General features: G+C 35.8%; 1 protein-coding gene across 1 annotated transcript in view; it reads left to right on the forward strand.

The window, feature by feature from the left end:
- LOC107740427 (anoctamin-9-like) overlaps positions 1-8,040 on the forward strand; it is a 9,654-nt gene extending 1,614 nt beyond the window's left edge. Inside the window, exons 2-24 of the mRNA XM_016552863.1 lie at positions 718-774; positions 1,149-1,280; positions 1,383-1,528; positions 1,613-1,662; positions 2,036-2,094; positions 2,219-2,304; positions 2,385-2,519; positions 2,672-2,765; positions 4,149-4,209; positions 4,298-4,380; positions 4,471-4,575; positions 4,653-4,817; positions 4,898-4,934; positions 5,031-5,142; positions 5,231-5,288; positions 5,421-5,518; positions 5,664-5,860; positions 6,411-6,563; positions 6,656-6,803; positions 6,953-7,066; positions 7,187-7,280; positions 7,388-7,500; positions 7,644-8,040. Coding sequence (XP_016408349.1) covers positions 718-774; positions 1,149-1,280; positions 1,383-1,528; positions 1,613-1,662; positions 2,036-2,094; positions 2,219-2,304; positions 2,385-2,519; positions 2,672-2,765; positions 4,149-4,209; positions 4,298-4,380; positions 4,471-4,575; positions 4,653-4,817; positions 4,898-4,934; positions 5,031-5,142; positions 5,231-5,288; positions 5,421-5,518; positions 5,664-5,860; positions 6,411-6,563; positions 6,656-6,803; positions 6,953-7,066; positions 7,187-7,280; positions 7,388-7,500; positions 7,644-7,686 — 2,340 coding nt within the window. The 3' untranslated portion in view covers positions 7,687-8,040. The remainder of the gene's footprint in view (positions 1-717; positions 775-1,148; positions 1,281-1,382; positions 1,529-1,612; positions 1,663-2,035; positions 2,095-2,218; positions 2,305-2,384; positions 2,520-2,671; positions 2,766-4,148; positions 4,210-4,297; positions 4,381-4,470; positions 4,576-4,652; positions 4,818-4,897; positions 4,935-5,030; positions 5,143-5,230; positions 5,289-5,420; positions 5,519-5,663; positions 5,861-6,410; positions 6,564-6,655; positions 6,804-6,952; positions 7,067-7,186; positions 7,281-7,387; positions 7,501-7,643) is intronic.
- The last annotated feature ends 3,896 nt before the right edge of the window (positions 8,041-11,936 follow it).

An 11,936-nucleotide genomic window follows, 5' to 3' on the forward strand; every position in this document is an offset into this window, starting at 1 on the left:
CTTGATTTAAGAATTTTTAGATATTTTGGCTGGAAACAAGACAAAAGATCTAAGCTAGAAAAGCAGAAAAGCAAAGTTATTTTATGAAAAAGAGTTCTGATTTTTTTTTTTACATAGATGATTTGTTTCATGTCCTTTGACGTTATAAATGATATGCATAATCCTATAATATAATTCCCATCCCATTTTTTCACAAACACATGGTTTCTGAAAGACCCGTAAATAAGCTACACTGAAGTCCAGATACACTTGGATCCAAAAATCTGACACGTCTAGTAAAATTAATTTATACTAATTTAATTATTTTTTTAAATGTGAGCAATGTGAGCAAAAATCTTCATTGTAAAAAAAAAGGATCCCACTGTTATAATATGGTCAGTTTGCTTTTTATAGTATAAAGGTTAGTCATTAAGTATTACTGTCCAGCTTCACTGTAATAACTTGCATGAGGATGGGTTAGACATTTGCGTTTCAATTGAGATAAGGCTGGCTTCACAAACAAATGTCAGTTTGCATTATGCACATTTTCCTTTACAGTATGTCAGTTAAAGAGATTGTGTTGATTAATTTTAAGTACATACAGAAGTCTTCTGCTGTCCACAATACATGAGGGACAGTGGCAGCAGATGTAGAATTCTGATTCAGACTGAGGGAGTTCACATATTTATGCATATAAAGTGTTCTTTACTTATTCTTTGTCATTCCTGTGTATTGCAGGAAGATGTGGCTTTGCATGAGCTGGACGATGGAAATGAGCCTTTACTTCCATCACAGGTATGAAAAGAAACCATGCCACATGTGTTTTTGTGCATTTGTTGACCAACTGGCTTCAATACAACAGTCACCACACACAGTGATATTTTTACATGAGCACATGTTCAGTTATGATAAGTAGTACACATGCAAAGCACATGATAAAATTACCACACTATGGTCATAATGCCACATTCACATCACCACTTGCCTTGCATGACCTAAACTTCCTGAGAAAACCAAGTGACAGTCACAGACACAAATACCGACACAAAACCAACAGTCGGCAATAATACAGTCATCTGATCGATAATTGATATTCCCAGAAAAATAGCATGTCTGCTGCTAGATTCTCTCTGTCTTAACCTAGTTGTTTCTGCTTTTGTTTCATTCAGCGTAACTTGTACCTTCCTCGATTATATGACTATGTCCTGGTGGCTGATAAAGTGGAGGACATGGAGGACCGAATCTTCAAGAAGCAGGATGCCTTTATCTGCGAACTGAAACAGAAGAACATTAAAGTGACTGTATGTTATGTCACCGTCACATACATTAGTGTTGTGTCTTTCAGTTAAATTTTTTCAGCTTTTAAAATGTTCTTACTTAAGGCTCTCATTTCTGTTGAACAGAGAATTGAACATGCTGGAAAGGTGTTCTTCGGTGTCTGTGCACCTGAGGAGATTTTTGCAAAGTACAAGTACTTACTAAAGGTGTCTGATGCCTGTAACTGGAGTGGAGAGCAAAAGTGTGACTTGTCCGTCTCATTGTGCACCAGGTGAGGGTCACAGTAATTATGCATTTGAAATCTGTTGTTCCATTCAAAGCTTTTGTAATGAGTTTCTATTTCCATGTTTCATAGAATCAGGATTGTCCACTTTGTCTTGAACAATACCTTTATTGGATCAGGAGGTACATTTTTCCTCTTTCTGTCTTTCATTTTCACTTTCAGTTCATCTTTTTTTCCCCCATTGTTGTCTTGTCTCATTCTGAGCCTGAAACTAAGAATGTACACTACCTTTTGATAGTTTGGGGTCATTAAGATTTGTTTTAATGTTTTAAGATTTTCTTTTCATCATTAAGCCTTTCAAAAACTTTGTATAAAAAAAGCTATACATAAAATGGGTGTAATTTAAAACTAAATTGAATCTAAATGTGTTTACATTTGCCTAAGCACATATTAAAAGGCCCCATTAATGTTCAATTTGTTTTAAGAAATATTAGAAAGGGACAAAAACTGAGTCTAATATTATCAATGTCTCTATCCACTATTTTACTCTGTAAGAGGGCCTTAGGGACCTGTTGTGTCAAGGTGCTTTTGAGTCCATCTTCTGTCTGCATGAGGTAAATGTCTTTAAGTCCTTATTTGTTATATTCATCTACACTGTAACCAAACGAATCATAAAATAAATAGCTGAGCTTTTTATTCTAAAAGGTTGTGTTAAACATTGTTGACTTGTCTCTTCAGAAAAAAGAGCAGAAAAAACTAAAGAAGAAGTGGGCAAGCTGGTTGGCAGTAATGAAGCTTTTTCAACAGCCTGTCACTGATATCAAGTAAGTACTCCTTGTTTTATCTTGCTCCCTGTCTCTGGATCATATTTTTTTAACACTATCTGTATGCACGTAAATTTTAGGGACTATTTCGGGGAGAAAGTGGCACTGTATTACCTGTGGCTGGGCTGGTACACACGCATGCTCGTCCCTGCATCTGTTATTGGTATCGTTGTGTTCTTGTACGGCCTTGCCTTCTTCAATACAAGTCCGCTCATGTGAGTATATTTAGAGCAAACAGATTCACGTGAGTGTTGAGGTGTAGAGACAGATGACAGATCAAATTCAGTCAGACTAATCTGATTTGAATCTACACCCAATTCTCTCTAAATTGCTGTTGGTGTTTGTGTATTGTGGTGTGTTCGTACAGTCATGAAGTCTGTGACTCCAACATCATCATGTGCCCAAGATGTGACATAAGATGCAGCGTGTGGAACCTGTCTGACACCTGTACATATGCCAAGGTCAGTGAATAAACAAGTCACTGTTTAATTATAATTCAGCACTTTTCGACACTATTAAAGGGTTAGTTCACCCAAAAATGAAAATTCTGTCATTAATTACTCACCCTCGTGTTGTTCCAAACCTGTAAGACCTTCGTTCATCTTCGGAACACAATTGAAGATATTTTTGATGAAATCTGAGTGCTCTCTGACCCTCCCATAGACCGCAAGGTAACTACCACGTTCAAGGTCCTTCCACGTTTTCGTCTCTACTGCGTCACTTTGGATGCGCGTTCACGACAGTATCATGACGCGAGCGCTGACCCAGATCCGGCGTCATGACATCATCAGCGCCACACGCCACTTTTCTGAACCTTGAACGTGGTAGTTACCTTGCTGTCTATGGGAGGGTCAGAGAGCCCTCATATTTCATCAAAAATATCTTAAATTGTGTTCCGAAGATGAACGAAGGTCTTACGGGTTTCGAACAACACGAGGGTGAGTAATTAATGACAGAATTTTCATTTTTGGGTGAACTAACCCTTTAATTGTTGTATATCATATACAACAGTTAATAGTGTTGAAAAGTGCTGAATATTGCTGTACACTATCATTTAAAAGATAGGGGTTGGTAAGGGTTTTGAATGTTTTTGAAAGAAGTCTCTTATGATCACCAAGTCTGCATTTATATGATCGAAAATACAGTTAAAACTCTAATTCTGTGAGATAATATTGCAATTTAAAACAAATGTTTTCTATTTTAATATTTTTTGTGACAGCAAAGTTGAATTTTCAACAGTCATTACTCTAGTCTTCAGTGTCACATGATCCTTCAGAAATCATTCTGATATGCTGATTTGGAAACAGTTGTGGTGCTTAATAATTTTGTATAAACCATTATTTTTTTTCAGAATTCTTTGATAAAATCGAAAATACAGTTAAAACTCTAATACTGTGAGATAATATTGCAATTTAAAACAAATGTTTTCTATTTTAATATTTTTTTTGTGACAGCAAAGTTGAATTTTCAGCAGTCATTACTCTAGTCTTCAGTGTCACATGATCCTTCAGAAATCATTCTGATATGCTGATTTGGAAACAGTTGTGGTGCTTAATAATTTTGTATAAACCATTATTTTTTTTCAGAATTCTTTGATAAATAGAAAGTTCAAAAGAACAGCATATATTTGAATAAGAAATATTTTGATATGACATTATAAATGTCATTGTTATTTGTAGTACATATTTACTAAGCAAAAGTGTTAATTTCTTTCAAAAAGAAATCTTACTAACCCAAACGTTTGAACAGTAGTGTGTATTCAAAATAAACGGCACTATTATCTGCCAGTGCTTCTCTGTGTGTTCTTGACTAGTTGTGTTAACGAAGTAAATGCTTGCAAACAGGTGAGCCAACTATTCGACAATGAAGGGACAGTGGCTTTTGCCATGTTCATGGCAATTTGGGGTGAGTTTTTGCCATTTAGCAAAAATGAAATCCATATTTCTATGCGATATGACATAGATGTTGAAGTACTGTGATGTTGTTTGACTAGCAACCCTGTTCTTGGAGCTGTGGAAGAGACATCGAGCTCTGTATGTGTCAAAGTGGAAAGTGTTTGACTGGTGCGAGGAGGAGGTAAGGGTTATTACTTTTTTCCTCATCATCACTTTTAGCATATTTAAGGTGCATCTTCTAATGGAGCCAAATAACTTGGTCTATGCACAGGAAGAATTGATTTTGGAGATCGTAAATAACCCCAAGTGTAAGCCAAAAGAGTTCAGACATTCCTACCTGCGCAGCATCGTGGTGCTTCTTTTGGTCACATTAGTGGTGAGAAACTTTCACTTACTACTTACACATCCAAACAAACCATGTAACAAATAATAATTTATCTTCATTGTGTTCAGCTGGTGGTGATCATAGGTCTGACCCATGCTCTGGTCATCTGCCGTGTTTTAACGGCAATATTGTTGTCCCAAAGCACGTGGCACTTTCTGCGTGATCATTCCTCCACAATAGCCATGTTATCTGGAGCAGTGCTGCACTACATTACTATTCAGGTCATGACTCGGGTAAGTACTGCTAGATAAACTGTCCAATGAGGAAAGAAATTGCTTGGAAGAAAATAATAGATTCATTTCTTTTTTTTTAGGTCAACAAAATTGTGGCCTTCAAACTGTGTGACTTCGGTGGGTATTAAATGTTGTTAGCATGAAATCGATTACATTAATAATAAACTGACAAACTACCTGTACTAAAATATAGTAATACCTGTTTATTTTCAGAAAAACCCCGCTCTTTTGCAGCCACAGAGAAGAGCTTCACAGTGAAGATGTTCACATTTCAATTCTTTACTCTCTTCTCGTCTCTATTTTATGTGGCATTCTTTCTAGGAAGGTAATTGTGTGTATGTGTGTATGCTTTTGTAGTTATTTTCTCTTGTGCATGGCAGACTATTCAAAGCGTCTCTTTATGCTGTACTTAGGATCAATGGCTATCCAGGAAACTATGTTCGAATTGCAGGGAAATGGAGACTTGAAGAGGTATGTCATGCCAGTATTATTTTATATTACATTTATATTTCGAAATGCATATTTAGCTATATTTATGCATTTGTCAGACACTTTTAGTCAAAGTGTGAATCTAATTGCAAACAAAAAAATTCTGTGATTTAGTGTCATCCAAGTGGCTGCCTTACAGATCTCTTCATCCAGATGGCTGTTATTCTGTTGCTCAAACAAACAATCAACAACATATTTGAGTTCACAGTGCCGTAAGTGTTTTCTAAAATACTGTATGCACTAAAACCAAATAAGATCAAATCTTCATATTTTTCCAGATAAAAAAAAAAATACAGTATTTATTTGGATTTCTCTCATTTTCTGTCTCTGCTTCTTTTTCTTTGTTGGTGGCCGCAGCTGGTTAAAGCTGTGTTTTAAGCGGACGAAAGCCAAGACGATGCGCAGAAAGTGTGGTAACTGTTACCGGAAGGCATGTCGAGAGGAGGAGGGCAACTTCGACCCATGTGACCTCTGCAAGCTTCGTAACTGGATGGAAAACTACGACCTGACTGATGTTAATGCTTTCAGCTTGTTTAATGAGTTTTTGGAAATGGGTTGGTATCTTGCTAGGTTACCTGCCTTCAGTACAAACTAGTTTTACAGTACCGCTGACTTACTGATAACATCTTTTTATGTGTTTTAGTTTATATTCTAGTGCTGTCAAACGATTAATCGCGATTAATCGCATCCAAAATAAACGTTTTTATTTACATAATATATCTGTGTGTACTGTGTATATTTATTATGTATATATAAATACACACACATACAGTATATATTTTGAAAATATTTACATGTATATATTTATATCCATATAATTTATATTATATATAAATATATTTAATATATAAACGTAACATATTTTTCTTAAATATATACATGCATGTGTTTGTATTTATATATACATAATAAATATACACAGTATACACACATAAACTGTGTGAAAAAAAAAACTTTTATTTTGGATGCGATTAATCATTTGACAGCACTAATTTTGACATTTGTTTGAGTAATCTTTACAGTAAAGCCACGTTTTATTTTTTGTGGTAATGTTCCCATGCTAAAATATCTTCCACTAACACATACTGTTCTCTGTGTCATTAGTTCTTCAGTTCAGTTTCACCACCATCTTTGTGGCTGCGTTCCCTCTGGCTCCCTTATTGGCCCTTATCAATAACATATTTGAGATCAGACTGGATGCCATCAAGATGGTCAGCCTTGAGCGCCGCCTAGTGCCCAAAAAGACAAATGACATCGGTGAATAGCTACTGTATTTGTGTAGATGATGACATGTATGTCAGTTTTCAGCATCAAGTAAACATAATGTGCCGTTTATTCTCCTCTGACAGGTGTGTGGACTAGAATATTAGAAGCTGTTGGGGTGATGGCTGTCATTGCTAATGGACTAGTGATTGGGATTTCCTCTGACTTCATACCCCGTCTGGTGTATCGTTACCATTACGGACCTTGTGCTACCAGCAATAGTACAAGCCTGGAGTGAGTAGGAAACCAAATAACCCCCACCCCCACCTGTTCATCCCACCACATTTTATTGGCAAAAAATAAAAAGTTTGTTTGTTGATTTGTTTAAGCATATATGGCACTAGATTTCTCCTGTAATGAGTACATTTATTTTGTCTTGACAGCTGTATGACAGGATATATAAACAACACTCTGGCAACAGCATTTATGTCCAATGTGTACGTCAAAAAAGACTTCAAGGACTTGATAGAGAATGGATATAATATTACGCAGTGCAGGTGACACTTGTTTCGTTGGATTTTGATGTACCTTTTAATCATGCAGATGAACTTTATTGCTTTGTTCATACGGGCTAATATGGGAAATTGTGCATTGAATGTGTATTGTGTATTTTACAGTTACAAAGACTACCGCAGTGATGAAGACCAGAGTCTCACCTCTCAGTTTTGGCTCATTCTGGCACTTCGCTTTGCCTTTGTTATTCTGTTCGAGGTACAGATATTAGAGCTATTCAACTTCACTTTCTGTTTTATTGTATTTATTGTATCATTTTTGGTTAAACATTGTCTGAGCTCTTCTGTGCTTCTCTCTCTGCTCAGCATGTAGTGGTGATGTGCAAGTTTATTGCAGCCTGGTTTATACCTGACAGTCCCATCAGAGTGAAAAATGACAGGCTAGACGACAAACTGAGAAGACTGAAAAAGGAACTTGAGTAAGTCTACTTGAGTAAGACCGATATAACTCGTTCTTGCTGCTTTGCATTTGTTGTAAAGTTATATTAAAATATTCAGAAGTCCAGTGCGAAGCCTCTCTGTGATGCTTATTAACTGTTCTTGTTTTTCTGTCTCTTAACAGGGAAGCAACTGCAATATATAACAGCAGATCCACTGAAGTGTGAACGTTGAAGGTTCAGACCAGAGATCAGATCAGAGATTTGAAAACCTGCCTTCCGTGTGCACAATAAGACTTTACACAAGGAAGATTTCTGTATTTGAGATCATCATCTCACTTGTATCCATACGTGAGACATATCTCTTCACTACTTTTAGAGCCATTATTGGAGCTTTGCTCGCTTTGCAGTTTAGTTTTCCTTCAGGATGAGTCATATTTGCTCCGCTTCAGAGGGATTCACCATACATTTTTGGTTGTATCATAAATTAATTGTTTCTGAGCAAGGAAAGAAAATTAACCTTTTTTAAAAAAAGAACTGTGAAAATGTAAAATCAGACAGTTGATGCATTTTTTTTTTATTTAGTATGAAACAAGACTAAAAGTATCCATAAATTTTGTTGCCAAAATGTTATTTTACAATGATTTATGTTGACTAGAAGACTATTTTAACAGGATATATTTATATATTTTGGTGTTTACTTTTAAAAAGTAAGAAAGCTTCAAACAATCTTTGGCTTCACTGACTTTTTATGTAAATCCAAAGACCTTAATGTGACATAAAGGAAAAATACGGGAAGTTATGCCTGTGTGTGATATGCTCTTTACAATGCTGTCCATGGCTTTTCTAAACAGCTGTCTTTCTTATTAAATATAAATATATTTTGATATTGTATTTTTGATGTATTCATTAATTATGTTCCAGAAATGAAGTAATGGGATGAAATAAATGTTGAAGTTGAATTAAAACTGTCAACATTTTTTCCTCCTTAAGGTGTCACTGCTGAGTTGCTTCAGACGAAGAATGAGTACTGGTGTTGCACAAAGAGATCACATAGTTACTTTTGGCCAGTGTGTTTTGTCTTATTCTGTCAGTTGCTTAAGATAAGCTATATTAGGTTACTTCCCCTTCATAATTTTGCAAGAATTTAATAGTAGAAATAATTATAAATGGAATGTGAAGGAGGTTTGTGTTCTTTCATTGTTGTTTGCTCTTAAAATATTCATAAACCTTCCTAAAATATCAATAAATCTTACTTTTTAACATATCTTCTAATAATAGACCTTGAAAAGATGAGCCAGCTGTGTCTTATCTTGTAGCAGAACTTGTACATTCACTCTTTTTATATAAAACGGCAACATTTTTTAACTACTGCTAAGTGTTGCTGGGTCACACACGGGGAACTGAGTAATTTCATGTGTGCATATTTCTGTGGCTGCGTTGGGCTTTTCTGTTCAGCCAAATATACTTGGCTGGCTCATACCACTCAAACAAGATATGCGTAAAATGTGGAGTGCCTTTGTAATTTAGAGACATTAAAGGTCTTAATCTTCCTTTTTAATTACCATTTTCCTCTTGCGGATAAACTGCCTTGAATTTGACTTCTGTCTTTAAGAATTTGTCTCTGTTAGGAAAATGCTGGGCAGATGATCTTTAAAAACAAACATCTCTCTGTTCCCTCCCTGACCCTGTCTTCATCCACTGAACTCTCTGTCTCTCTGAGTAAAGTCGGGCCAGAGCTGTTTATCAGCGCTTTACAATTCTGTCTCTATATTAAAGAGAGAGCTGTTTTGGTCAGTGGTGGCTCAGGATGTTCCCATGCACTCAACTAAAGACCACAACAATTGTACACTGACCAATAATGCATTCCAACCTGTCAGCCATTAGCCTCAAGAAGCCTTCCAAAAAAGAAGAAGAAAAGAGTTGAGTATGCATACACAAGACTTTTTATATCAGTTCCCATTCTGGAGAGTGTGTATTAAGTGTTCAGGTGCCTCTACATGCCATCTGCTGAAATTTCTACTAAAATTAGTATTTTTCTCAGGCTGCTATGCTTATGTTATTTCACTTTAATGGCAATGAAAAGAACCTATTCACTGCCATTAAAGTGAAATTACTGAACCTACACATAGGAGCCTGGTAAAAAAAATTACTAATTTTAGAAGAAAGTTTCAAATGGCACTTGTAGGCTTTTGTATCTGAACTCTTCATATAGTGTATGCTCAACATTAATGAATTTATTCATTCATAATTACGATCAGAACCATATTTGATAAATAGCATAAGTGTTATATTAATATGCTCTGATGCATACATGGATTGATTCAGAAAAAGGATATAAAGTACATTAAAAGCAATTTAGTTCATGTGTTATATTTGTGTGAGGTGGAAAATAACATTGACTGCACATCAAACTTGAGAAAGTTATATCAAAATTATTGGTGGTTATTTGTTTAATCTTTGCAAATGGCACACAACAAGGCAGGAAATTATTTTGCTACAAAATTCTCTGGAAATTACACATACAAATGTTCAAATATGCATTTCTATTTATTTCCAAAGGCAATAGGTTTGTCATATTTGTGCTTTCAGAGTAAGGCTTCAAAGGTTTATTTCAGATATAATGTCATTTAGAATCTCTTTTGCACTCAAAATCCAAGGCTAATGTAACTGTAACAACCACAACAGTGTTACATGGAAAGCAAAAATTGCATATATATTTATTGCAAAACCAACAAAATCTGTTTCTTTAGTTGTAACAACATTTTAGTTCCCAGTTCACTTCCGTTTCTCTTTCCAGACCATAAAATGGACAAGCTGGACAGGCTTACGTTTCAAAACTATGTAAAATAAGCAGGTCTGATGAAAATGAATTAGTCTTTGAATTCTTCATAGTAACATGTTGCTACTGGAACTAATGGCTGTTAATGTTTCATGTCTATAAGCTGCCTTCTCTCAAATAGGCCTCGGGTTCATATCATTAATTCAGCCATTCAACCACACACACAAGTGTGCATCTCAGCCTGTCTGTTAGACTTAGTGCTCTGCAAGCATTTCTTTCCGGCATGTTGTAATACTTGATGGTGCCGCTGACTAAAATTTATACTTAGTAAAAACTTTAGAGTTCACTCACTCCACTACAGGTCACAATATGTGTGTGTGTGTGTGTGTGTGTTTGAGAGAAACAGGCTGCTCGCATTCTCTTTGTGACTTTGGTGTAAAATCCCATGGATGTCTAATTCCATTTTGTCCACTGAGTTTAGCACTGAGTCATGGACCGAGATTAGATGGCCATATCCGTGAAATCTCGTCTTGTGAACCCTTTCTGTAAAATTAAAAACAGAAAAAGAGAAATGACCAGCAATTCTAAATGAGTAGTGTATACCAGTCTAAATATAAACGGTAGTAGTCATATAATGCTGAAATATACTGGTACATTGTATCTAGATAGTGGAAAGAAGAATGGAACATCCTGCATTCCACTGTCACAGTTCAGATGGACCACTGATCTGACCAAAGCCATTTTGAACACCACAGACACGCAACAGACTTTAACTAGTCTCAGTCTCAGACAAGCAAACCCATGAACCGCCCACAGTCAATTTACTGACCATCTGATGCACTCAACACATAAAAATGGCAAGAGCTGGTAAAAAATGACCTCTTTGATAACAAAAGTACTGGCCTGCAACAATGAGCACTTCCCTGCCTTGAATTTGACTTCTGTCTTTAAGAATTTGTCTCTGTTAGGAAAATGCTGGGCAGATGATCTTTAAAAACAAACATCTCTCTGTTCCCTCCCTGACCCTGTCTTCATCCACTGAACTCTCTGTCTCTCTGAGTAAAGTCGGGCCAGAGCTGTTTATCAGCGCTTTACAATTCTGTCTCTATATTAAAGAGAGAGCTGTTTTGGTCAGTGGTGGCTCAGGATGTTCCCATGCACTCAACTAAAGACCACAACAATTGTACACTGACCAATAATGCATTCCAACCTGTCAGCCATTAGCCTCAAGAAGCCTTCCAAAAAAGAAGAAGAAAAGAGTTGAGTATGCATACACAAGACTTTTTATATCAGTTCCCATTCTGGAGAGTGTGTATTAAGTGTTCAGGTGCCTCTACATGCCATCTGCTGAAATTTCTACTAAAATTAGTATTTTTCTCAGGCTGCTATGCTTATGTTATTTCACTTTAATGGCAATGAAAAGAACCTATTCACTGCCATTAAAGTGAAATTACTGAACCTACACATAGGAGCCTGGTAAAAAAAATTACTAATTTTAGAAGAAAGTTTCAAATGGCACTTATAGGCTTTTGCATCTGAACTCTTCATATAGTGTATGCTCAACATTAATGAATTTATTCATTCATAATTACGATCAGAACCATATTTGATAAATAGCATAAGTGTTATATTAATATGCTCTGATGCATACATGGATTGATTCAGAAAAAGGATATAAAGTACATTAAAAGCAATT

The sequence above is a fragment of the Sinocyclocheilus rhinocerous genome, unplaced genomic scaffold (assembly GCF_001515625.1).
Source record: "Sinocyclocheilus rhinocerous isolate Xijiao unplaced genomic scaffold, SAMN03320098_v1.1 scaffold225, whole genome shotgun sequence".
Classification (NCBI taxonomy): Eukaryota; Metazoa; Chordata; class Actinopteri; order Cypriniformes; family Cyprinidae; genus Sinocyclocheilus; species Sinocyclocheilus rhinocerous.